Here is a 26,789-nt window from a genome sequence, read left to right as displayed (position 1 = left end):
CAGAAATTACCAAACCAAACGCATTTAATAGAAACTGGATTAAAAAAAAACCACTTTACAATAAAATTTGGTGGCATCCAAGGTCCCCTTACATCCATTTGTAAATTACTAGTCAGTTACAATCTAGGTGAAAGCAGTCCTGAACAGTGTGCATTATAAAACACTGAGTATCTCCCCATCAGCCTCAAGGTTCAGTGTGTTGGTCGTACCTGTGCGTTTCCAAAGGCCACATTAGGGCAGTGCTTCCCAATGTCCTGCTTACAGGACTCATACAGCTCCGGCTCCAGGCGGATATCCTCAGACTGCAGAAACAAACAGATCACATGAGATCCCAGACAAGGGAACCGCCTGTATCGTGTCCTGCACGGACTGTGACTACACTGGACACAGCTCCGAATGGTCCAGAGGGGCAATCTAAAAAAGCATTTTCAAAAGAGTCAAAATGACAAGACCCTGTGCAGCCCACATAGGGCAGATCATACCAGAACTGTTGGGCAAGAGAAGAGAGAAACCCTGCGCAGATGGACCCCTAAGGGAACTGATCTGTAGAAGAAGAGGAAATGGGGACAAAGACTGTGTGTTTGTGTGTGTGCGCGTGTGTGTGTGATGCACTGAACAGGCCCTCACCATCTCCAGCTCCTCCACACGCAGCTGTTTGCGACACTTCAGAGACACGCGCTGCTCCTTGACTTCCTGCAGAGTGTCATTGCGCACTGTTGTGCTCAGACAGATCACCACATCCACCCTGCAGAGAAAGGCAGCACTGCTAAGGACCAGCACAGCACACAGCAGCACACCTACACACATGGTCTACAACAACTCCTTTTAACAGGCCAGATGTTTGATCCATTTATCTTTTATGTTAAAACTTTAATGGCTTTTATGTCGCATTTAATGCATCCCATTCTGGGGCCCAAATCAGCTGTGGAGGATGACTCACCAGTCTTTAATTTGATTACAGCAGAGTTAAGCCTTGTTATGTATAGAGCAGGATACAAGTCATTTTGCAGTTATGAATAGCAGAACACTTGATGGATTGCAAAGGACATGGTATGGTCCAGAAGTCAGAATCTCGAACAATAAACCCTGGCATTCCTGATATATCGCACTCCGATGGTACACATTAATTGGTGCCTTTCAAGAGCAGACTGACAAACTGAATGACTGAGCACAGTATTTTTTTTTTTTTTTTTTTTTTAAGAGAATTTGTAAATAAATTACACAAAGCAGTTCCCTCAGATCTAGGACTGGCAAACAATGGACAGAGAAGGACAGATTCTCAGCGACAACTACCAGCACTACACAACACAAAGCACAAAGCTGTCCACCTTACCAAGACCCAAACACCGCCCCCCCGTCAGACTGCATACGTGACACAGCGACGCCCGCTGAAGACCACAGTCAGTATAGAGACCCTTAGCTGTGTAATCCAGAGGCTCATCTACCCCGGCTCATTGCACACTTACTTCCTTTTGATGTTGGGGCAGAGCTTGAGCACGTCCTCCTTACAGGCCATCTTGAACTTGTAGGAGAAACGGAAATCCTTCATCTGAATCTAAACAGATAACGAGATGAGAGAGAGAGGGATCAGAACTGATGAACAAGAGGCTTAAAAGTTTCTCACTGTTTTCAGTGCGCGCGTGTGCGATTATTTCTTCAGTTCCGGGATAATAACCGAAATAATAGCAACAAGAATGTTTTCTAGTTTTTCATAATTCAAAAGAGCAATGCTCCACCCTCTAATTTAAAAACTGCAGAGATTAAAAAAAAAAAAAAAAAAATCTCTTAACCCTTTTTCCCCCATTTGGCAACATTTGTTGTGGGCCGGTATGATTTTCTCCACATAGTGAATTAATTGATGAATATAACGGACGTAAGGCAGGAGTCGCATGACCTCACGTGACCCATTTATTCATGGCTGCTGGATGAGGTTTGACGAGCCTTACCAGCTGGAAGTGCGTGACGCCCACAGCACACTTCTCATTCATCTCCTTCTGGTGCTTGTTATGCACCAGACACTCCATCAGGTCCCCGGTGTCAATCTGGTTATCAGCCACCTCCTGGGGGAGAGAGTGGATAACCAGACAGTCAAAGATGCCAAATTTGGCACTTCCGTTTAATGAATGGTAATTAATCATTTCAGATTAAAAATAATGGCTTGGAATGGAAAAGCTAATATTGTCAACTTATTAAAATTAAGTTCACCAATCAGTAAAAGCCTGCTCAAAGGTCAAAGACAATAGAAAAAATAGTTAAAGTTTAACCGATTGACTTCTGGTCTTTATTCCAGATGAGCGGAGTCAGCTTTCAGGGCAGGTACAATTACAGGTATCTATCTTATATAGTCGTGACAACACTGGGAGAAATGGGATGGTAGATTTTCCAAAACACAACCCTCACCTTTAAAACAAAGTGTAATAGTTAACAAGTTCAAGCTGGGGTGGAGGGAGTGAGGAGCTATTATCGGCTACACTGCCTGGTCAGACAAGACTAATGGAGATGGAGAGGGTGTGGGCAGTGACTCACATGGCAATATGCCTGGATGACTGGCTCACAGGCCCGGATCAGCAATGCCTCTATCTGGATGTCCTGTGGGAGGAAAAACGGTCAGTAAACTGCACTTTTCTCCACAAGATTATTATAGTTCATGTGTTAAGATAAACAACTTTGTATTATTTAAATCTATAGATAAAATTTATATTTTTGTATAAAGGAACACTGACTGACCTCAAATCTGCTTCACTGTAACACACGTCAGGGAAAATAGCATTATAACTGAAATCTGAGCTGCCTACAACATTAGAGATCCTTCCCTGTCAGATCAGATCAAGCAGCTTGCTTATTGTTGGATTAAGTGACAATCCAGGATCTCCTACAGCAGTGCTTCCTTATGAACAGTAGACCAGGATTGGAGACACATTTGGTGTGTAGTATGGGTCTACAATTATGGTCCTATGTCACTCTTCAATCAATTATAAAAAGGACTGGAAAAACATGTTCTTTATTTGAACGTGTTATTTATAAATTATGCAATTATTCATTTCAGGTTCAACTCTGGTCACTGAGGGCTGCCGTGTATTCAGAATTTATCACTTGTTATATTGACCAGAATATAAAGTTTCCAATGTATTGTATCAATTGTATGTATTGTAATTTATGAAACTGTGACCAAAACATCAACCCACACTAATTTAAAAAAAAAACACATTTGAGTACTTTTCAGCCCAGACCAGACCCTAAATAAACATTTATTTCTCAATAGCTGCTCCCAGATAATCTATGGTGGCCTGTGAAACTGGATTGGGGCCTCTAGGACCTAGGGTGCAGACCACTGGTGTAGACCACTGGTGTATAGGATCTGAGTTGAGCAGACTCCCTCCTTTCCCTCCCCAGCCTCAGAGGACCAGGCCCCTACCTCAGACTCCAGCTCTGTTAGGTTGCCGACTACATCCCTGCACTCAGTCACCAGGTCCTCAAGGTGGTCCTGAAGGCACTCCAGTTCCTGAGAGCAGAGAGCAGAGAGCAGAGATTAATACCATCACAGCCACCAACACGATTACCAGATCTCATCTTAATCAGCACTATGAGGGGGAAAAGATGGGAAACGATTCCATCTGTTTAGAGCTAGATAAAGCCTGAAAACATGGTCAGGATAAGAATTCCTCCCTTCTCTCTTGCCAGGGGAATCAGTCTCCTCTAATTTCTTACCACAGTATGGTTTGATTTTCACAGTATACCAAACAAGCAACTGACCTTCCAATTTTAAATTACCTCAGTTATTGTATAAGCCCTCATAAAAAGTAAAACAGAATTAATTTCATATAGGTGCAATTTGACAGCTAGGAAGGTCAGCCACAAACATATCTGTCTGTAATAAAACCTTGGGTCAGTGGAATCTATACAGCTGCTGTACTGGGTACCTGGCCAGCCTCGGTCTTCTCGCTGCACCACTTGCCCAGGTCAGTCATGCAGCGCTCCTGCAGTGCAGGGTCCAGTTTCACATCCAGGGCACGCTGGTGCAATATTCGTTGGACCTCTACTTTGCAGTCTCTTGACAGCTAGCAACAGTGAGGATAGAAAAGAGAAGATTGCACAGGGGTAAAATAGACACTCACACTAACAAGAACCTACAGTTGAAGAACTCAGTCCACTGAAACTTCAGTCTCAAGATAAACTAAGGGATTTCTGATATTAAGACATGCAGGCCTCAGAATGGGCTATGAAGACTAATCCAACTATTAAAAACAGCTGTGTACAGGCAGGGGTGTTGAGCCTTGGTTTTAATAAACTATTTTAAATAGTGCCCTTAAAAGCAATCTCAAAGCTCACCACAGTAAAATACATAAAATAACCAACATACATACCAAAAGGCAAATCATGAAAAACAGACTAATCATAAGTCACAATAAATCATAAGAACATGTTTAAATTAGCTATAAAAAACACACAAAGCAGCTGAAACCCTGATTTCTAATGGAATAGAGGTCCATAATTTGGGGGCATAGCAACAGAAAGCCCCTTCACCCATATAGTTCAGGCAGGACACACAGCAGTCTAAAGTCAGCAGACTGAAGACTGTGAGTGGGAATGTACATAGATAAAAGATCTGACAGATAAGACGGAGCTAGCTCGTTAAGAACCTTACACATCCGCATTAAAATGTTAAAATCAATTCTAAACTTGATAGGCAGCCAGTGCAGGGCTTCCAGGACAGGAGTGATGTGATTTCGAGTTTGGTAGCAGTTTGGGGAGGATGTTGTTAGACACCCCAGCTAGCAAAGCATTACAGTAATTGATCCTGGAGGTTTAGAAGATTATGTTCATCTTGACAAGATGCTTCTAGTGTTTAAAGCATGGTTTCACTGAAATTTACTAAAAGTAACATCATATAGTGGCAAATTAGTGCTGACCTAAATAACTGATTAATTAGAGCAGAGACGGAGTTAAAACCAGATGACCATCTGATACAGACCCTCGTTTCCTAGTTACCAGAAAGAAAGGAGCTGTAGTTTGGGAGAAGTTTGTGTGTAGGGTATGGTACTCAAGTCATGCACTGCCCCACCCAAACACCAATCACTGTACCATACCCGTCTCCCCTGTGCCTCAGTGCGGTATGCATGGCGGTACAAGCAGGAGAATATGGCCCCAGGTGGCATCATCTCACTGGTCTCATTCCATCCGTGGGCGTGGCACAGCCGGGCAGCGTCGCCTTGGCACTTCCTGTACAGGATGGGGTCCAGCCTGGGACAGAGAAAGGGCAGTCTGGGTCACACTGTCCACACAGTGCAGTTATTAATTGGCACAAGAGAGGATTCATTCTAACTTAAAACTAGATCACATCTTGAATGTTTTCAATAACCTGCAGGCCCTAAAGCACTCTTAAAAACGATTTGGTATGAGATTAAAACAATTTGAAGAATGTTCTAGTATTTAAGCCAATATGACCATGCAGCCCCACAGAAACTAAGAGACCGGAAAGTATTTTTAAGTTGTCCTGAAAGTGAAAATGAATGTGTAAATGAAGTATTACATCTTTGCTGAGATTACTATTGGAGAAACGGCACTACACACTAGTGAACTGGGTAGATCAAAGAGGCAAAAGTTACCGTCTGTCACTTGCCTATCAACCAAAAGTAGACAAAAACATTTACAAACTCATCACAATCATTTGTAACTAAGCAAGAGCATATTGGTGAGGCTGTAGAAAGGTTAAAAAGCCCCGTTTCTAGCATTCAAGAGGGCGCACTGACTTGAAAAGGGAACCACTGAGAGGAGTTAACATGCCAGGGGGGAGGAGTACAGAACAGGAAAAACCCACTTACTTCCAGTCCCGTGAGATGAAGTACTGCAGCTCCAGCAACCGATGCTCACAGTCCTCCACCATCTTCTCAGTGTAGAGGTGCTCCATCAGACAGGACAGGATCCTGCGGGGAGAGGGGGGTGAGACAGCACAGATCACATCACACACGCGGCAGTTATACAAAACCCCCCCAACAACCATCCAGTGGACTGATACTGATCTGAAGGGCTCATGCACTTGAAATAACCAAGCCAGTGTCTGCATCAATTTAACTGCTCTCATAAACACATAAAACGAAAGTTAAATGAATGTAGTAATTTTTCTAGTACAGTTGGGTTGAAAACTGAAAGACTCTGAAGCCCCCCGCCAGGAATAGAGTTTGACACTCCTCCTTCAGGTGAGCCAAAATGCATCCTGTCTACTGTGAATCAGCAGCAGGTTTCTTTGCTTCACAACCAAAAGCCAGGCACCAGATCTCATCCCACAGCCCTCAGTAAGACATTTAAACGTGTTTGAAAAAGTGCAGCTTGCGGGACTAATTAATGGCTGAGACCGTGAGGAGAAGATGAAAGAAGCTCTTTTGATGGAAGAGCAGAGGTTAAATTCAAAGCAAAGCCTCCCCCAGTCTCATTATTCCTCTCCAGAGAGGTGTTATCTTGACACACCGCACTCAAAAAAGCACGGTGTGTCCCTGTCATTACTGGGGACTGTGCAAGAACAGATTTCCTCTGGTACATAGACACTCTCAGATTTGTGGAAGAGGCACCGGCAGCCACAGGGGCAAAGTGTTGGGTAGGGAGAGACGGCAAAAGTACATCTAAACTACTGCTTCATGTAAGGGTTGGGATAAGAGGAATGCAGCAAAGAGACAATATTAATGTGAACCACAATGGGACATTTACAGCTGTATTTCAATATCTCTAACTGGATACATTTTTCGATCCTGTAAAATTAGAAGTATTGTTTTTCTCTCTTTCTAGGTCAGCCGAGTGAAGACTTCGCTTGTTGGATCAGGGGGTTCATGCACTCACATGGGGTCCCCATTGCGGATGTGTTTACAGGCAGTCTGGATGACAGACTCGCAGGCTTCATTCAAGGCCCGGTCAATCCTGTAATCGGCACCGGGGTCAGTCTCCTGGATCAGCGTCTGGAGCTGTGGGTGGAGAAAAAATGATTACGATTTAAATGGCTCCTATAAAATCTGCAGCACCTTGGCTACAGGGTTGTACTTTGTGCAGTGCGGTTACACAGCTGTGCACCTGGGGGACCCCTACCAGCTCAGGTACTTGACCCCAGCCAACCCTCATCTATTGTAGCAGACACTATTAAACACTCCCAGACGTGACACAATAAATAAGAACTGACAAGGGTTTTCAATACAATGGGAAGCAGCAAAGAGCTGTAGATGAATGACTACATGCTGATCAGATCAGAAATGTAAAGACCAATTACTGAAATAAAAAGAATAATGAATAAATGTACAATACAAATTTAATGCCAAGCTTTATTCATAATGGTAACTGGTGTAATAAAGTAACAAATGTCTAAAGTTAAATGTTTGAAAGTCATTTTTAAATCCAATCCTGTCTCAAAGTGTCCTCATAACCATGGAGTCATATGGACACCTGACCCAGGAGTGAAGCTGGACATCTGTAAGGCAGCTGTATAACTGACACACTGGGTGCTCTTACCGCTTGCTGGCACATGGGCTCCAGGTTGCCCTTGTCCCCTCGTCCCACCCTCATGAGGCAGTGCAGGGTGCGGCCCTTGCGGTGCAGGCCAGAACAGTGGCTCTCGATCTCGCCCCGGCAGTGCAGCACGATCTCAGGACTCAGGGAGAAATCCTCCATTAGCATCCGCCGGTAGTCCAGCATCTCACCCTGACACTCCCCGCTCACGGTCCTTCCTGAGGCAACAATCAGAGCAGGGCTGGACTGAGATCCAACACCACCATATAGCCTACATGTTCAAACTCTGCTTTTCAACTAATTTTATGATTTTAGGTTGTACTCTGCATCCTGGCGTAATCTAGTACCAATTACTTTGTTTATTTGTTTACTTTGTTCAATTGTTTAGACCAATATTGTAAAAAAAAAAAAAAAAAAAAAAAAAAAAAAAAAAAGCCTCTTAACCTGCAACTAAACACACATCCACATTCGCACGGGTTTAATGCTCATGTTCATGTAAAACCGTAACAAAGGATGCAGCCAAAACCACTGCAATGAGAACTGCATTGATACACTCAGGGTTTTACTGCAGCATCCAGGGCAAAAGTGCGGTACTCAAGGTCATTTCATAAAGGTAATGGCATCTTGTGCCCAAGCCGAGCCCAGTCCTGCACTCACCTCTGTGTACGGCCGACTCCAGACACAGCAGAAGGTACGAGAGTCGGGCTTCTCTTGCCCGTGGGAGGTTGCTGTCCACGTTGCACCGGTACTTGCGCAGATCCACCTTGCAGGCCTTGGCCAATGAGTAGCTCACCTTGTAGTCCTGGGCGATCAGCTTCTGCCGTGTGGTCAGGGCGTCTCTGCACTGTGGAGACCCATCAGAGTAAGAACAGATTCCCAGAACATCTAGCACACGTTGCTTGATCTCTGCAAATCTTGACCAGTGGCTTAGAATCCTGGTCCTGGGTTTTTCCTTTCCCATCAGTCTCTTAATTGAACCATTAACTGAACTAATGATGGTCTTATTTTAACTTAAAATTTTCAGCTCAGCTTACAGAGGTTGATATAATTCAGGTAAGGACATATTTGTAAAAGTTCGATTAGAGCAGGAGCAGGATTTTACAGCCTACCGAGGTCCATTTCATATCCAACATAAGATCTAATGTGCTGAAGGCTGCAGAGTGGTACATCCTGTAAAGCCCTCCTCTCGAACTATAAAATCCTTTCAGTAGAATCGGTTTCCACTCACCTTCTCAGACATGGCCTCCTCAAACTTGTGGTTGAAGAGACATTTGTAGACTCGGCCTTCACCTGCCTGGGTCTGAAACGCAGAGAACAGTTCACACTCCACACACACAGAAACTGCCGGTCAGCACAATAAGGGTTCAAAATCAGGGAAGAGGTGTTTGACAGTGAAAACTGATCAAGGGATGGATTTTGTGGCAAGGGTAGACTCTTCTCACTGTCTAATTCCATCTATTTGCAGACGGCAATAGTAAAGAGAATAAATCAAATAAGTTTATTCAAAGAGTCTGGAGTTCAGAAGGGATGTTTGAGAAAGGGGTGTATTCCTATTACAAATCCTTTCTGGATTGACTCGCACACAGACAAGATAACATGCATCAAATCTCTTCACACAGTCAAATCGGCCCTCATCTGCTCCTTAGACCACCAGGGCCTACATCTCATCAGAACAGCAGTTTTGTGCCAATATACTATTACGGGATGTAACGGGTAATGATTTAAAGTTATTTTGATTTAAAAAGGGGCAACAGAGAAAGTGTGAAGTCAACAAGTTACTGAGACCCATTCAGCACCTGGGAGCTTGGCAGGAAAAAAAAAACATCGTTCTCTCCTCTGCTCTCCCTTCATCACCAACACACCCCCCACCACAGATTTCCCTAATTTAGTCTTCAAATGTAAGCAGTTTATGGTGTGAGCTACCACCGGTGGTCTACAGGCAAGCAGACGACCCCCATTGAGAGGAACAGTGATCAGACCAAAGGAAACCACTAAATAAAGCCCCCAGCAGCACACAAGCAGTCTCTCACTACGACGCAGCTATGAAGACAGACACATACATTCTCGCAGAAGCGCTCCCGGTCTTCACGGCAGGAGAAGTAGAGATAGCGGTCCAGGTGGAAGTCATCGGAGGAGAGCTCGGCCACACGTAGGATGGCCTTCTTGCACTCGTCCTTTATGATGTGCCGGCCCTCCTGCTGCTCTGCCTCGTTCACCAGCCCCTTCTCCAGGCACGCGATCACCTCCCCCTGAGAGTGGATGTCCTGGACAAGAGAGAGACATTCGTTATCCAGGTCAGGTGGAGGGGGGACAATGTGGCCAATTGGTCTTACGGTGTTTATAGGAATTTAAAATACTATTAAAAACAAAATGCACTTAGCATCACACAAGCCTCACATTACAACACTGAGCAGCTGTGAAGTACATGGCAGGGGTGGGGATGGAGGGCAGAGGTGCATTAAACATGGAGTCCCTTTATTACATGGGCCCTTGGTACTAAAAGGCACCTAGGAGACCTGCTCTACCCTGACGCCCAGAGACTTCAACAAAAAGTTCTGTAACAAAGTAGGGGGAGTCTGCAATCTCACAAACAGCGTTTGAAGAGTTAGGAAAGAATATAGAAGGTCCTACTCTTTTACACAGACAACTGAGGGGAGGAGGAAAATAAAATAAACTAGAATGAAGGCACGTGTTCTGGCGACAGTACACACAAACCATCAAGAGATAATGGTGTGAGATCCTTCCATTTAAACAGTTTGACCTCATTGTGTGGCGGGACAACCGTCAAATCATAAACAATGACACTGTTCTGTCCTGGGAAAAAGCAGAAGTTTAATCCACCACTGCAGACGGTGGAAAAAACAAAACCTTTTGATACATTTGTAAATGTACAGAGGGGAGCTGGTTTGGACCACAGAGAGGCAGGCTATTTGCTTAACTGGTTAGGCAACATTTTGTGCAGGACAGTTTCTAAAAGCTCTTGTAACGGGCCAACAAATACAAAGGAATTAATAGGCTTGGAGTTGCTTTCCTGTTGTATTCCAAATGCATCTCAGTCCAAATTAGATTTCAGGATTTAAAGGCAAATCTAAAAAGTTCAATGGACAATCATAGTGCCTAATGCCTAATAAAGAAAGATCTCAGATCAGTTTCCATTAAGGTTAAATTAATATCTTGTCACAAAGAGTGTAATTAAGATAAGACTAAAGGGGGGGTTGTTCCTTTCCACAGACTGAGGGACGGGGGCAGGATGGGGGGGGAAGGCAGCCGTGTGGCCCTCACCTTCTCCCCGAGGCTGATGCTCCCACAGCGCAGGGTGTTGATGTCTTCCCGGCACTTGTCCATGAAGCCGCAGATGAGCCGGTAGTCACTGAAGATGATGGTGGTCATCTTGGTGATGTACTGGTGGCATTGGTACTCTGTGATGTTGCCCCGGTGGTCCACCAGACAGGACACCAGATAGCCCTTCCCCCGCTCCTCTTCAGCACACTCTTTAATCTGCCCCGGCACACAGACAAACAACCTAAAGAAACTGCCACCCAGCTCACAGACCCAGGACAGAGCTGCAGTGAACCGGGCCGAACTGCAGAACTGACCCGGTCCAATGGCTACTGAGGGTGTATGAATGTGTGCTTTACAAAATACATGGGTGGGTAAAAACAAATCTGTATTAACAATAACTAAATGTTAAAGGAAAGTCCAGGCTTTCTGATTGTAGAATGATAAATGATACCCCCCCACCCCCGTTCCTAATGGAGCCATTTGTGTGCACATTAAAATAGTTGTGCACACTGCCAGCACACGCTAATAGAGCTATACACAGCCGAGGGTAAATCTTAACAGCAGGTAGTTTTTCCTGCAGGACTACTCTGCTGTAAAAAACAAACAAGGTATATGCCAATTGTTTTATTTAATTGTTTTTATTATATACACTTTAAGCCTAATATTAAACTATATTTCAAGACCATGGACACAAAACAAACCATGTTTTCTTGCTGGAAGAAAGTAGACCTTATCCAACACTGTCGAACTCTGGGGGTGAATCTCAACCATGTTGTGGTCAAATAGGAGTCATACAGGCCATTATTTAAATGTGATTGTCACACCAGCAAATATTAACCATTTACATGGTTAGAGTGGAACCAATAACGGTTTAAATATATCTGATAAGAATATGTTATGTACTATAGAGGTGTCTGTAAAAAGGCTGCTGTTGGTTATAGCACTGCCCATAGCAACAGAGCACCAATAAATTGCTTCTTATAAACGTTTAGTGCACACAGACTGTGCACGGTAGTCATGCAATGAAAGACGGGGAAATCTTTGAACACTGTGGCATACATCCTAAAAAAGTATGCTTTATTGGGACCAACACAAGTGTTCATGCATTATTGCTTTCACTGATATTTTTCTCCTCCTCTTCTTCTGTAATGAAATATTTCGTTTCTCTGCACTGTATAACTGGTAAAAGCTGCTCATGGTTCTCAGCTGTGATCACAACAGTTTAAAAACACTCCCACTCACCTCTGAAATTGTGCTCTTACACACTTCCACTGCCACGGATTCAAACTTGGGGTCTGTTGTTAGGTTAAGCTTGTAATTCCATAACAGCTGCAGGTGGGGGGGAGAGATAGGAAAACAAGGCTCTCAGTGGCTTTCAAGCGATGACAGAATGCACTGCCTGCCCACACCATTGAAATTAAGTACATACAGGGTTGTATAAAGGTTTTCCCCAACAGGGACAACTTCTTACAGCTTTTCCTTTGGAAAATGGAAAAGCAAACTTTTAAAGGAGGGATATGAAGCTTAATTCCTGGAGGGCTGCAGTGTCCCAGTAATCCACAATTTAATTGGTCCAATTAGCTGATTAACTTCATTAAATACTTCATTAAATACTTCTCTCCATATTTCAGCCCTTCAATTATAAAAGGCCACAAAATAAAATAACTGAAAACCAGAAGACACTCCTGTCCTCAAGGAACGGAGTTTGAGATGCCTGTAAAACTACAGCATAAATATCCTGAAAGATGTGCAATATTATAACGGTGTAATTTTCAGTTATAGAAAGCTGTAAAGGTTCAGGAAAGGCATTTTATGGATATGGACCATATAGATAAGAATAAAACTGAAGCTAAAAGTTTTTTCAGGGAAGAAAAATAAAATTCAAAACAGTCCTTGGTAACTTTTTAAAAGAGCAAAGGCCAAAGTTTCATGAATCACCAGGTTATGCATTATGTGTTGCCTGGACTGTTTAACGTGCTTGTAATTTTTCCATGTCACGGTTCAACTGGTTTGGAAACTCTGGAGTCCAGTGCCACCATTTTAAAGATGTCTGCTTGCTTTTGTGCATGCAAACATACGGTTATACATGTAATTAATTGTAAGATTAAATGCATGAGGCATTCGTGTGTTAGTCCTGTGGTATTCATATGTTAATTATGAAGGAATTTATGCTCATTATTGTAAATTGTAAGGAAAAATAAAGGGATTACCCTATAAGCATGTTTGAATTCAGTGGTTAAGTTTTAGGAGAAATGGACAGTGCGCCACCACAGCTGCCAACCGCAGTAGCAACTCTCCCCCCCTATAGCAGTGCACTGTATTTTTGCACTTTGTATTGCACTTATATTTTGTAAGTCGCCCTGGATAAGGGCATCTGCTAAGAAATAAATAATAACTAAACACCCCTCCTCCAGACTATCATTCTGCCAATACAATCAAGACTATTTTCAGTCAAGCAGGCATCTAAACCCACAGCATTTTATTACAGGCGCATTGTACAGTTTACTAGCCAGCTTATAGCACAGATTTGGAAAACTACTCAGAGAAGTCTGGGGATGAATAAATCACAGGCTTTACAGCAACAAAGGGAGAGAGCAATCAGAAAAGAGTGAGTTGTAATAAGTGTGGCAAGATATGGTTGGTAATTTCAGACAGTCAAAAAGGGAAAAGATGCGATTCAACAGAGCAACGCTCTACAAAAGCAATACCAAGCTAAAATGGATTTGCTACCGAGCGCTTATATCAAATATTTTTCCTATTCAGATTTCCTGGTTGCTGAACAAAATATCAAACTGTATACCCTTTGCTAGTGTTACCCCAAAATACACACAGAAACTGGTAGCCACTATCCCCTAAATCTGGGCTGTACCATAGGCCATTATAAGCAGGATTCTTCACATAGTAGAGTGTAATTGGCCAGCACTGCCAACAGGGACTTCCCATTCATTAGTGTGCCTTTGATGTTGGCACTAATTCAGCGAGAGCTGCACCAGAGCTGCTTGGCAAGGACAGCAAGGTAAATGTGTGGATAGCCAGTCAGTGTGCATTTTGGAGGATTGTGTGTGATAATTGTCCCCTTACGATTGGGGTATACACTAAAAAAAAAAAAAAAAAAAATCGCCTACTCCTGGTTTAGCCCCAAATAAAGAAAACTACTTACGTGGTTGCAGTCCGCAGCAATCTCAGATTCCTGTAAGGAAAAGGAAAACAAAAATCTGTCAGAGGTTAAGTATTGGGCGATACTGAATTCCAGGAGGTTGCAGTATTGCCTTATTCTCCCCAAATATTGAGAAGAAATTATGTACCTTCCATCTCTGTCTTTAAATTGGAGGGGGAGATCTCGGTCAGCGAGAGGTCATTCATTGAAGTAACTGAAGTCATTAAATTTAATTAAGAGCAATAACTTAATTATGTCCACTTAGAAACAAAGGAATTCATATAACCACCACTGAGACATCTGCAATAAGGCCAAATTAGCTGTACCATGTGGACTCCAATCTCTGATATAAGGATGGGTGTCCACTATCACTTGAAGAGCCCTTTTAACATAACACTTCCAGCTCCGGGTGCTTCAGCTGAAACAGGATTTTTCAAGGTCTCAGACATGCTGCTACACAAAACCATCCATGTCATCCTAGCAGGGCACAGAGAGGCACATTTTAATTCACTCGAATCACACAGATTCAAGGTGAGCCTTTCTATGTAGCTCGAAGTTCAAGCAGTCCCTTGAGAAAAAACTAATCCGGAACACTGCGTGCACGGAATAAAGACAATCTGTGCAAGTTTATCCTTTAAGGCCTACTACTCGAGTCTTCAAAGGTATACATTGTACAGCTCTGTTATTATCACCAGGCACATTTAGAATATGCAACCTGAATGCCACCAGACCTCTATAATACACTTTAGCTCCAGTGAGAGTCATCAATTGACAATCTCTGAAATTATTAGCTGAACTGAAAAATTAATTTGTTTGCTTCATTCTTCCTTCAAAAGGTACTTGGCAAATGATATAAAACATCTCTGACAAATAAAACAAGACTCAAAAAGCAAATTACTATTTCAATTTAGATTTCCATGAATAAGAGATGTAGTCTGAAGGAATAAAACTCAAGTGATTATGCACCTCCACAGACATCCGAGAGGATTACGTAACGAGAAAATCAAAATGAAACCACTACCTGCAAATCGGAACAATCAATAATACTGTGGTACATAATTATATTATGCTAGTTTTTATTATCAGAATGTTCTAGATATTTAAATTTAGAAGAATAGCATGGTTTCAATGAAAGATATTTGTAATAAAAAGGAAACCAGTATACATTTTTAACTATAAGGAACGCTTCTCTCTGGGTTTATTTTTTAACCTTCATGCTGAGGTAGAGGGGCAATGGGATCTCTAGTCTATTGAATTGCACATTATTACACCATCTGCTAATGAAAGAAAAAGACAAAATAGCAATTCTAGTCTAGTTCAACAAACTGCATACGTATTACTGCATGATTGTCTTTGTTCAGTACAGACATGCATTGACTAGTGCTGGTCCACCCAGTCCACAGGGACTCACTGTTGACATTGTGTATTACAAACAGCTGATCACAGCACATTAATCAAAGGCCTGGGTCTGGTAAACACACAGACACCTCATCGGTAAGCAAACAAATTATGGAGGACAAGGGTTTAAGATTATGTGCTGATCACATCTGAGTTTATAACATGGAGTCATTCTATTCAGAAGAACTTTATGATCGGAATGTTCACAAGGACAAAAAATACATTAAAAAAATCCATATGACAAGACGGCAGAAGTAATTTTAAATACTGGGAATTTCAACACACCTGATGTGGCCAAGCAAGTATTAAGAGATAACATCAAGCATGCACGCTGGATAACCTCACCTAACATTTAAATCAGTGTCTAGGACACTAATAAATGCAAATCACACTCCAAATCAATAGTTCAAAAATCAATAGCTCTGCACCCCAGCAAAATGGATCAGGATGGTGGGGTTGGAGACATCAAAAACATTTGCATCTGTTGGAAAGATTTAAACCGAGAATCAAAAAAGCAAGAGGCAGTTGAGAAACTGCAGATCGCTTGGGTCTGAAAGGCCACAACTGAATGGTACAGTTAATACACGAGTAGATAAAGAACAGAATTGACTGCACAGATTGATGCATAGAGAGAAGACAATACTACGTGTGATGACTAAGCACTGTGGTTCACTTGGACCTCCACCCCTCTCTAACCCTGCTCTCCAAGGCAAACCGATCAAAGATAATGGATGAAGAGCTCTCCCCTAGTCCTGGAGAAAGACTACACGGTGAGGTTTATAGCTTCCAATCTCTGACAGTTTAAGACTTTGAGAGAGTGGTAATTTAGAGTATTTTACTGCTTGAGTGTTACTGTCCATTTCGCTGTACTTGAGCACTGAATTAAGTAGTCTTACATTTACTGCCAGACTATTATCCCACACACACTCCATATGGTATTGGCAGGTTTGAATGGTGTCACGGCCATCCACGTTATATAGGCTACTTGAGAACAATTTCTTTTTAACTATGAAAATAATGGTGATGTTCATATTGTTATGGACTGGAATGATTCAGAAGAAAAATATGAAAGGTCATGACACTGAGAAGAAACTCCCTGGTCCAAGTCAGAAAGCACACACAAGCTCCAGTTGTACTCTGTAACAAAACAATTCACTTTTAATGTCTGGTGGATTTGGTTTCTTTTTTTTTTTTTTTTTTTAAGGGGGTCTGTTAAAAATAAATCTGCACAGGCTAGACTAAATTACCCCTCCTCCTCTTGCTTAGGCAGACACTGCAAATGTAGTTGGAAATGATGTTCATATAATGACACTGCACAGTCTTCCTGCAAGGCTTGGAACAATAAATGATGCCAGGAATTAAATTAACCTCTCTCCAGTGAGGCCTCCCGAGGAAAAAAAGGCTTTCAGAAAACTGCAAGCGGACAAAGTCGTCACCACTAATCCTGAATACAGGCTGAGTGCGCAATACAAAATGCACTCAACATTTAATGTAGTTTGCCTCCATTTGTCCTAAAAAAAAAAAAAAAAAAAAGGAATTAGCAATTTCCTAATAGGCAATTAGGAAAGCCAATGAAAAGATAGGTACATAATTAATTTTCAGATTAAAATGTTCAGACTATTTGCTGCTTCAGAAGATAAAATGTTAAAGAGTTGAAACACCTTGAGTCATCAAATAAGACCTTTAAAATACCCCAGTGTACAAAGCTCCTCTCAGATAACTATCCCAGCTGGGCTGTCCGCTCTGTCAGAAAGCAGAGTGTCTCCCTCTGAAGGCCAGACTGTTACAGTAAAGCACAAACCACATCAATATGCAAAATCTAAAGGCCAAGCTTTCATCATTGGATCTAGCAGTTGGCAGCCTTGTTATGACAATACTCAATTAAAGCAAAGTGAGCAATACTGTACATCCTTTATTCACTTTTTTTTTTTTTTTTTTACTGAAAGACACCTCCATTTACACACTGGAAATATTAGGCATAATTGTTTTAAGATTGTGTGCTTTTCATAGCACTATGTCTATCCTGTTGAGATTAAGAAATTCTCAATTCTACTGGTTGCATCACAGATGCTAGAAATGTAGAACTGTACACGTTACATTTTTCAATAACACCACCTTGCTATTGATCTATTATAATTATGACCACATACAATGCTCTGACCCAGAGAGGACAAACACACTAATATGGTAGAGTTTATTCCTAGAGGACCACAAAACAAAACCACATTCAGCACAGAGCACTACAAACAAGAGGCCGAGAGGAATTTGTCTCACGAACAGCTGGTGCAAGCCCTTGAAAGTGGCTGGTATACAATTTCCGCGGACGCTGGAGCCTGAGGGGATTTTGCTAGATTTAATACACTTAAAACAACTCAGGAAAAATAGGTCTGACAAACATGACAGATTATATCCCCTGTCCTGTAATAACAGATGTCTACAGATGGTTGACATGATACCACGGCAGGACCATTGCTGTAGTTCTGTGCACGGGGATGTGCGATTGGGAGTTATGAGTGTTCATTTTATTTTTAAAGACTAGGTCACAACAGAGGGTGCGGTTTAATTCCACACCCTCATGCGTTGGATTTCCCCCTAAGGGCTGGGTTGGCCTTACTCCTCCTGTGGTCGGCAATTTACTCCAGGAAAGAGGGAGTTGACCAGCAGTCAAGTGTCATCAGGTGGCTTTCAAGACGTGCCACAACACTGCGCTCAGCATCCAACCATGCAATGCGAGTGCATGGCAGATATACTAGGGTCTCCACATTTAGGGCCTAGCACTGAATCAAAGAGTGGTATGATTTATCAGCATGGGCTACAAAGGTAGCCCTTCCGAGCCACTCCATTATGATAAGCACTTCAGGCTGGAAAAGGCTAGGGTTCCCAGACTTTGACATCTTATGGTAAGTGCAGGATCCGCTTTTTTTATTGCAGGAAAAAAAACAACGTACTGCTTTACCACTTAAGTGTAAAATAATGGCTATACTTGCCTCCCCCCACACCCAATGTCTCGTTGTTCTCACTAAGGATGAGACCAACTATTAATTAACGATTGCCACTATTGACAAGTGAATCCAACTTTTGAAAGTTAATTAAAATCTATATATTTATTATATTGTTAGAGCCTATTCTATTGATTGGCTCTATGTAATGATAATGAAGATTGACGGCAGATTTTCTGTGATTGACTGAACAGGAATGGACCTTGGCTAACAATAGCTTCTTCACAGAAAAATTTGCATGGAAATACTTTGACAAAGTAAATTAAAACACTTAAGTAAAATATGTGCAGTGCTATTAAACTGCCAACAAATCTACAATGTTAACCCATCTAACAAGCCAAACCCCCCGCTATTGCCTGCTATAAGCTTTTTTTCCCCCTCTCCACTGGAAATCTAAGCACAGGTATGCTTCCAATTTGATGTTCAGTGTGGTTTGGAAACGTAGGAAAAGAAATGTACTTAAGTGGATTGTATAAATTGGGTAGATTGTCTAATAAATTTTGAATTTCGCCATTATGATGATGTAAAGGTCCCAACTATTAATTGAGTGAAAATTGAAAAAACACTGGTTGGTCAGGTTACAGATGTAATTGCAAAATATTCAGTTCTTATGCACACGTCAACTCAGCTGTAATTTTCTGGAGACGCCCATATTGTATAAGCAAGTATTCCTTTATAAAATAAAAAAAGTCACAACCTTTATAGTTAATTTGAAATGGTAATCATCAGAAAAGCTTGTGACAATAACGGAATAAACATCACCTGCTTAAAAAAGATGAGACACGAGATGCACGAGAGTTGACGGGTAATCTTATGGTCATTTAATGTTGAATGGGAGGGGGGGGCAGGGGAAGACTATCCGAATAGTAGTTGACAACAGCTGTGGAATTATCGATAGTCAAAATATTCTTCATGCACATCCCTAGTTCTCAGCCTGACATGCTAGTTTAAGTCAGAAAGCCACTGGACTCACTTTCAGGGCGTCGGCCTGCATTTGGTTCTGGGGCTGGACATCTAGGCTGAGGTCTGATATCCCGTGCGTCTGCTGGAGAAATGCCAAAGTTTGAGGGGTAAATGAGAGTCAGGTGACACGGGCCGCATGAAGCTACCATCAGACCGTCTCTTGAGGCCTTGGGGAGAGACACAGTCTGGACCTTTCAGTGAACACATACACATTAGAATAAAATACATGAACAGAGCTCCGTACCGCTGAATGACCCTATTTCACAGCTTGCATATTTAATACCGTAAACCCCAGAATGAATATTTCATACCAAAAACTTTAATAAATGTAGCACTATCAATGGCATTACTTTCACAGTATGTTAACCATACAATACTGAATATGATGGATTAGGATATGATGGGTTGCGTGAAATATTTCATAACATTTTCTTATGATCTTTTAAAAGGTACAGCTGGGAAGGTATACAAATGAATTCCAGAAATGTCTGTTCTAGGGCTGGGCGATATGACTTAAAAATAATCTCATAATTTTTAGTAGTCTGGGCGATACACGATACATCTCTCGATATTTCTTATTTTGTGGCTTGATGGATAAAAACAAGACCAAAGACATTCAAACTACAAGTATTTTGTTAATCCTTCAATAAGCAAAACTAACAAATACTACATACAGGCTGTCATGGTAAATATATGCAGAATGCAACACATTACAGGGCAAGTGTTGTGTGATTACTATTACGCGTTATGTTATGGGATATATATATATATATATATATATATATATATATATATAGATGTATATATATAGATATTACACACACACACACACACACACACACACATTATATATAAAAATATATTATATATATACATATATAATATATACAATCACCTAAAGGATTATTAGGAACACCATACTAATACTGTGTTTGACCCCCTTTCGCCTTCAGAACTGCCTTAATTCTACGTGGCATTGATTCAACAAGGTGCTGAAAGCATTCTTTAGAAATGTTGGCCCATATTGATAGGATAGCATCTTGCAGTTGATGGAGATTTGTGGGATGCACATCCAGGGCACGAAGCTCCCGTTCCACCACATCCCAAAGATGCTCTATTGGGTTGAGATCTGGTGACTGTGGGGGCCAGTTTAGTATAGTGAACACATTGTCATGTTCAAGAAACCAATTTGAAATGATTCGACCTTTGTGACATGGTGCATTATCCTGCTGGAAGTAGCCATCAGAGGATGGGTACATGGTGGTCATAAAGGAATGGACATGGTCAGAAACAATGCTCAGGTAGGCCGTGGCATTTAAATGATGCCCAATTGGCACTAAGGGGCCTAAAGTGTGCCAAGAAAACATCCCCCACACCATTACACCACCACCAACAGCCTGCACAGTGGTAACAAGGCATGATGGATCCATGTTCTCATTCTGTTTACGCCAAATTCTGACTCTACCATCTGAATGTCTCAACAGAAATCGAGACTCATCAGACCAGGCAACATTTTTCCAGTCTTCAACTGTCCAATTTTGGTGCAAATTGTAGCCTCTTTTTCCTATTTGTAGTGGAGATGAATGGTACCCGGTGGGGTCTTCTGCTGTTGTAGCCCATCCGCCTCAAGGTTGTACGTGTTGTGGCTTTACAAATGCTTTGCTGCATACCTCGGTTGTAACGAGTGGTTATTTCAGTCAAAGTTGCTCTTCTATCAGCTTGAATCAGTCGGCCCATTCTCCTCTGACCTCTAGCATCAACAAGGCATTTTCGCCCACAGGACTGCCGCATACTGGATGTTTTTCCCTTTTCACACCATTCTTTGTAAACCCTAGAAATGGTTGTGCGTGAAAATCCCAGTAACTGAGCAGATTGTGAAATACTCAGACCGGCCCGTCTGGCACCAACAACCATGCCACGCTCAAAATTGCTTAAATCACCTTTCTTTCCCATTCAGACATTCAGTTTGGAGTTCAGGAGATTGTCTTGACCAGGACCACACCCCTAAATGCACTGAAGCAACTGCCATGTGATTGGTTGGTTAGATAATTGCATTAATGAGAAATTGAACAGGTGTTCCTAATAATCCTTTAGGTGAGTGTATATATATATATATATATATACACATACATACATATACACATATATATATATATATATACACATACACACACACACACACACACACACACACACACACACACACACGTTAAAATAGCTGGCGTTACAGTAGTTTTAATAAATCTTATATTATATTAGTATGGTACAGCAGCTCCCGTCTAAAAACAGTCCATATTCACCGATGTCTCAAATTATTTATTAGAGAAAAGTGAACATCACAATGCTTACGCGTTTCGACTTCTCTTCCTCAGAGCACAAATATACATACACAGCATGACTTACTGTCACACAACCACAATAACACCAGTAACAGTGATCACGCAGCACATGCGCAGTAAAGGTCCAGATTCAGGCAGATTGAGCGCAGCCGGGTCTATAGCGGCGCATTAACATCTGCTGGACAGACGTTTCTCCTGACTGTCGCGTCTCGATTCTACTTACAAATACAGCACGTTGTTAATACAAAATAGTTATTATTATTATTATACTACAACTGTTGAACAACTTCATCTTAATAAAAAGAAAATGATACTTTCTGCATGTGTTTGCATTGCTTTCCAATGTATTAAAATGCAAACAAACGTTATTATTAATTTTATACAAATGATATCAGTCTATATTAGCGGGGGTGGCGGTGCCTGCAGATCCAGTTCAGCCCGGCGACGAGAGGGGGGCGCAGCGTGTGCGCCTGCGCATTACAGTGTCTCTGGTTGTGCTGGTTATCGTGTCACTTCTCTCTCTCATGTCCGTCTGTGTTTCTGGTGCTCATTTCTACCTGCATCCAGCACGTGTGGAAGAACCGGGAAGAACGCAAAGCGTCCTAATGACGAAAAATACTGCCGTAAAGATTGCAATTTGCGACACCACGATATAAACGATAGAGCATAATATGAAACGATAGACGTTTTTCTATCGTCATACGATATATATCGTCATATCGCACAGCCCTAGTGTGTTCTGAAGGCGATCCTGCTTAAGAGGTCTACAGTACAAGGGAGAAACACCTCAAACTTCAGTTTTGGGATCACATGAATCTTTGAGGAGACATCTGAATAAAATCCAATAAATCACATGAAGATCACTTAAGTGCAACAAAGGGCTTGTAATTTGGTGCATACATTGAAAGCAACTTTGGATAGCCTAGACATTAGATAGACATTACAGCGATACTGCAATAATGTAAATACACCCTTCCTTCCCAAGTCCATTTACATCAGTCCAAAAGCCAAAGTGCATTATGGGATACTTTTTGTGAATACAATATGACCCAAGGCATCATTTCATAATACATTGACAGCTGTAGTAATTATTCAATATTTGTTCATGGCATGAAACTAGTCTTATTTCCTCTATAAGGTTGATGAAAAGGCATGGGGTATCTATGAGTTACTGAAGCATCAATAAAGCAATTGAGAGATGTTGAATTGTGTACAAAAGTACCTTTCAAAGCTATGAAAAAGTACAGCTGTAAAATATAGCTGCTGAGCCTCAGATTTCTTCCTAAAAGAAGTAGTACAACATTCATAATTTAAATTAGGCCATGTTTATAATATGATAGATACTTGTCTAAGTTGTAGGTGTGCTTATTTGGTTTTGCTTTTTAATAAGGGAATTAAAGCGAGGATTCTCAAATTGTTCACAAGTGAATGGAGCACAGATGCCACTTTTACACAGATGAATAAATATACATGTTACATGGCATACTGTTGAAAGTATTGTTCTGCTGCATGGGCTGGAAAAATATTGACCATTTCTCCATTAAAACATGTAGGTTCTCGGTCTCTAAAAAGCTTTGAGAACGCTGGCAAGGGACATGCATTTTAGGTCAATCGAGTCACATTCCTTTATGTTAAACACTTGCTGTGCCACCTCACCAGACTGTCCCTTCCTGAAAGCACCTCCACTGTGCTGTTGTAGAAGTAGTTACATTTAAGCCTGTAATGCATTTTTTTTTAAATGATAGAAATAGCATGCAATACAACCTAAGTCTGTTTTTATTCAGAAATGCCCTTCTGTTCAAAAAGGGGTTCTCTCTCCATATCTATGGATAACTGACAAGGACACGTTCGGTTTCTGTGGTTGATGTTTAGCTGCCCTCCCCAGGCCAGAGGGCCTGTATTCTCAGTAGCAAATCAATAATGATGCATTTAAACACAAGAAGCACCTTCAGTGTAAAATGCAGATGCTACTCATTAAACTACAGAGCAGGCCTTTGGTTTGTAATGCTCAAGAAGCAGCAATACAGCCTTTAAATAACACTTGGCCAAGATTTATCTTTTTAAACTGCGTCGCCCAATTATTCTACAGTATGCCACCTTATTGTGAAAGACAAAATCTTAAATCAGAACTGCAGAAAGGGACTCTAAATTCACATCTTTTTGTTCACTTGGCTCCTCAAAGCATGATGCAATCCAGCACTTTTCTACAGTTTTCTCCCAATATTAGTAAAATTGGGTGAAAAGCCCATAGGCAACAGCTGTTCCATTTGAATCAGTTTACTGTTCTCATTTTACTAGATCTGATGCAAAATATTTAGAACAAATGGAGGTGAAAAAAAAAATTACAAATTATATCTAGAGATTTATAACCTCCGATATGAAATTGCCAATTCAAAAATCCACTTCACTGACCGAACTTCAATGAACTATTGCAGAAAATAGAGAATCACTGTCCAAAATGAGCAGTTAAGCCACCTGCTTCTCCTCGTACCACGTCAGCCCTATAGCATTGTAGGGAGGACTGCTACAACACTCGCTGAGAAGACTACATCAGAACACAGTAAGCCACAGGGGTCACTGCTGAGTGACAATTGAAAACCACTCAACATGACAGCACCCAATCACACACTGCCTGGACTATAAGCTCAATAATAATTATTTTTATTTAATATAACAGACTTCAGCCAACTGTATTCAACAGCTGCTCTGGCCAAAAAAAAAACAGAGACAACATCGGTCTGTGAATCACAGGAAGTTATTTATGATTCTTACTCTACTTGGCTCCCAGTAGAAGACATTTCCTGCTTACATTTAAAGCTTTACATGGGCTAGTCGCCATGTAGCAGAGCACATTTTTAAACATCTACACACCAGCAGGTCTCACTACTGTGGAACAATCTGCCACCCCAAGCAAAGGAAGCCCCACCCCATCAAAACCTTTAAATCCAGGCCGAAGACTAATTTCTTTAATAACTACTACTCACGTCTAATTATACATTTTCCTACCACTGATACTTTAGGATGCATTTTGAGCTGGCAAAAGTGTTTGTGGTGTAAATACAGTACTGTGCAAAGGTTTTAGGCAGGTGTGAAAAAATGCTGTAAAGTAAGAATGCTTTCAAAAGTAGACGTTATGTTATATTTATCAATTAACTAAATGCAAAGTGAGTGAACAGAAGAAAAATCTACACCAAATCCATATTTGGTGTGACCACCCTTTGCCTTCAAAACAGCATCAATTCTTCTAGGTACACTTGCACACAGTTTTTGAAGGACCTCAGCAGGTAGGTTGGCCCAAACATCTTGGAGAACTAACCACAGTTCTTCTATGGATTTAGGCAGCCTCAGTTGCTTCTCTCTCGCCATGTAATCCCAGACAGACTCGATGATGTTGAGATCAGGGCTCTGTGGGGGCCATACCATCACTTCCAGGACTCCTTGTTCTTCTTTACGCTGAAGATAGTTCTTAATGACTGTCGCTGTAAGTTTGGGGTCGTTGTCATGCTGCAAAATAAATTTGGGGCCAATCAGATGCCTCGCTGATGGTATTGCATTATGGATAAGTATCTGCCTGTACTTATCCATCATGCATTGAGGAGACCATTCATTCTGACCAAATCACCATTTGTAGAAATGCAGCCCCAAACTTGCAAGGAACCTCCACCATGCTTCACTGTTGCCTGCAGACACTCATTTGTGTACCTCTCTCCAGCTCTTCAGTGAACAAACTGCCTTCTGCTACAGATATTTAAAATATTCAAATTTTGACTCATCAGTCCAGAGTATCTGCTGCCATTTTCCTGGACCCCAGTTCCTGTGTTTTCGTGCATAGTTGAGTCGCTTGGCCTTGTTGCCTCGTAGGCGGAATGGCTTTTTGGCTGCAAGTGTTCCATGAAGGCCACTTCTGATCAGACTTCTACAGACAGTAGATGGGTGTACCAGGGTCCCACTGTTTTCTGCCAATTCTGAGCTGATGGCACTGTTGGACAACATCCGATTGCAAAGGGAAGCAAGCATGATGCGTCTTTCATCTGCTGCAGTAAGTTTCCTTGGCCAACCACTGCGTCTACGGTCCTCAACGTTGCCCGTTTCTTTGTGCTTCTTCAAAAGAGCTTGGACAGCACATCTGGAAACCCCTGTCTGCCTTGAAATGTCTGCCTGGGAGAGAGCTTGCTGATGCAGTATAACTAGCTTGTGTCTTGTTGCTGTGCTCAGTCTTGCCATGGTGTGTGACTTTTGACAGTAAACTGTCTTCAGCAGCCTCACCTTGTTAGCTGAGTTTGGCTGTTCCTCACCCAGTTTTATTCCTCCTACACAGCTGTTTCTGTTTCAGTTAATGATTGTGCTTCAACCTACATATTGAATTGATGATTAGCACCTGTTTGGTATAATTGTTTAATCAGACACCTGACTATATGCCTAAAAAAAAAAAAAGGCAAAGGGTGGTCACACCAAATATGGATTTGATTTCGATTTTTCTTGAGATCACTCACTTTGCATTTAGTTTATTGATAAATATAATCTATTAACATGTCTATTTTTGAAAGCACTTTACAGCATTTTTTCACACCTGCCTAACACTTTTGTATAGTACTGTATATGTAATATACCTGAAGTAAACACAATGGAAAGCATTAGTCATGAGACCATACACCCCCCACCACACAATATGGAAGTATGAAGTCTCAGGAAAAAAGCTATGCTATGAAAAATAAGTGGGTCATAATTTTAAGTGTTAAGTAACCATTATAGAACCATTATTAGGCCTACATAGCATTTAATTCAAATAGTTTTAGCTAATTATATATTTTATTTAAACTAAAATGGGAAGGAAACGATTCTATGAAGCTGCTGAAAACATCATGCCTGCCTAGGTCAATGAACTTGAGATAATACTAGGCTGCTGGCGATTAAGGCAGAGGATTGAAAAAAGGAAGAAAGCAGGGGGAAGCAACACCAGCATTGGTGTGTGCGCTTCACAAGCAAGACTCTGTCAAGACACATGAGATAAGGTCGGATGCTAACTGACACTTACAGTCAATGTCTCACGGCCGCTGAGAGAGACTGAGACAGATAAAGCAAAATCGGGAGAGCCACTACAACTTCCCGTTTCTGCAGCACGAAACCACACAATTGCTTTCTCTTGCACCCGAAAGAGAAGGG

At 41.5% G+C, this 26,789-nt stretch overlaps 1 protein-coding gene across 1 annotated transcript in view; it reads right to left on the bottom strand.

Moving 5' to 3' along the window:
- Nucleotides 1-26,789, bottom strand: part of LOC136759226 (Golgi apparatus protein 1) — a 56,326-nt gene that overhangs the window by 10,910 nt on the left and 18,627 nt on the right. The window contains exons 2-18 of the mRNA XM_066714126.1: nucleotides 13,931-13,960; nucleotides 12,013-12,099; nucleotides 10,771-10,986; nucleotides 9,549-9,752; nucleotides 8,717-8,788; nucleotides 8,146-8,332; nucleotides 7,492-7,706; nucleotides 6,832-6,953; nucleotides 5,823-5,924; nucleotides 5,088-5,241; nucleotides 3,921-4,058; nucleotides 3,416-3,502; nucleotides 2,527-2,589; nucleotides 1,947-2,060; nucleotides 1,467-1,555; nucleotides 628-745; nucleotides 210-302 (exon numbers count right to left, since the gene is read on the bottom strand). Of these exons, the coding sequence (XP_066570223.1) occupies nucleotides 210-302; nucleotides 628-745; nucleotides 1,467-1,555; nucleotides 1,947-2,060; nucleotides 2,527-2,589; nucleotides 3,416-3,502; nucleotides 3,921-4,058; nucleotides 5,088-5,241; nucleotides 5,823-5,924; nucleotides 6,832-6,953; nucleotides 7,492-7,706; nucleotides 8,146-8,332; nucleotides 8,717-8,788; nucleotides 9,549-9,752; nucleotides 10,771-10,986; nucleotides 12,013-12,099; nucleotides 13,931-13,960 (2,091 nt within the window). The remainder of the gene's footprint in view (nucleotides 1-209; nucleotides 303-627; nucleotides 746-1,466; nucleotides 1,556-1,946; nucleotides 2,061-2,526; nucleotides 2,590-3,415; nucleotides 3,503-3,920; nucleotides 4,059-5,087; nucleotides 5,242-5,822; nucleotides 5,925-6,831; nucleotides 6,954-7,491; nucleotides 7,707-8,145; nucleotides 8,333-8,716; nucleotides 8,789-9,548; nucleotides 9,753-10,770; nucleotides 10,987-12,012; nucleotides 12,100-13,930; nucleotides 13,961-26,789) is intronic.

The sequence above is a fragment of the Amia ocellicauda genome, chromosome 9 (genome assembly GCF_036373705.1).
Source record: "Amia ocellicauda isolate fAmiCal2 chromosome 9, fAmiCal2.hap1, whole genome shotgun sequence".
NCBI lineage: Eukaryota > Metazoa > Chordata > Actinopteri > Amiiformes > Amiidae > Amia > Amia ocellicauda.
This window is presented reverse-complemented; position numbering and strand designations above follow the sequence as displayed.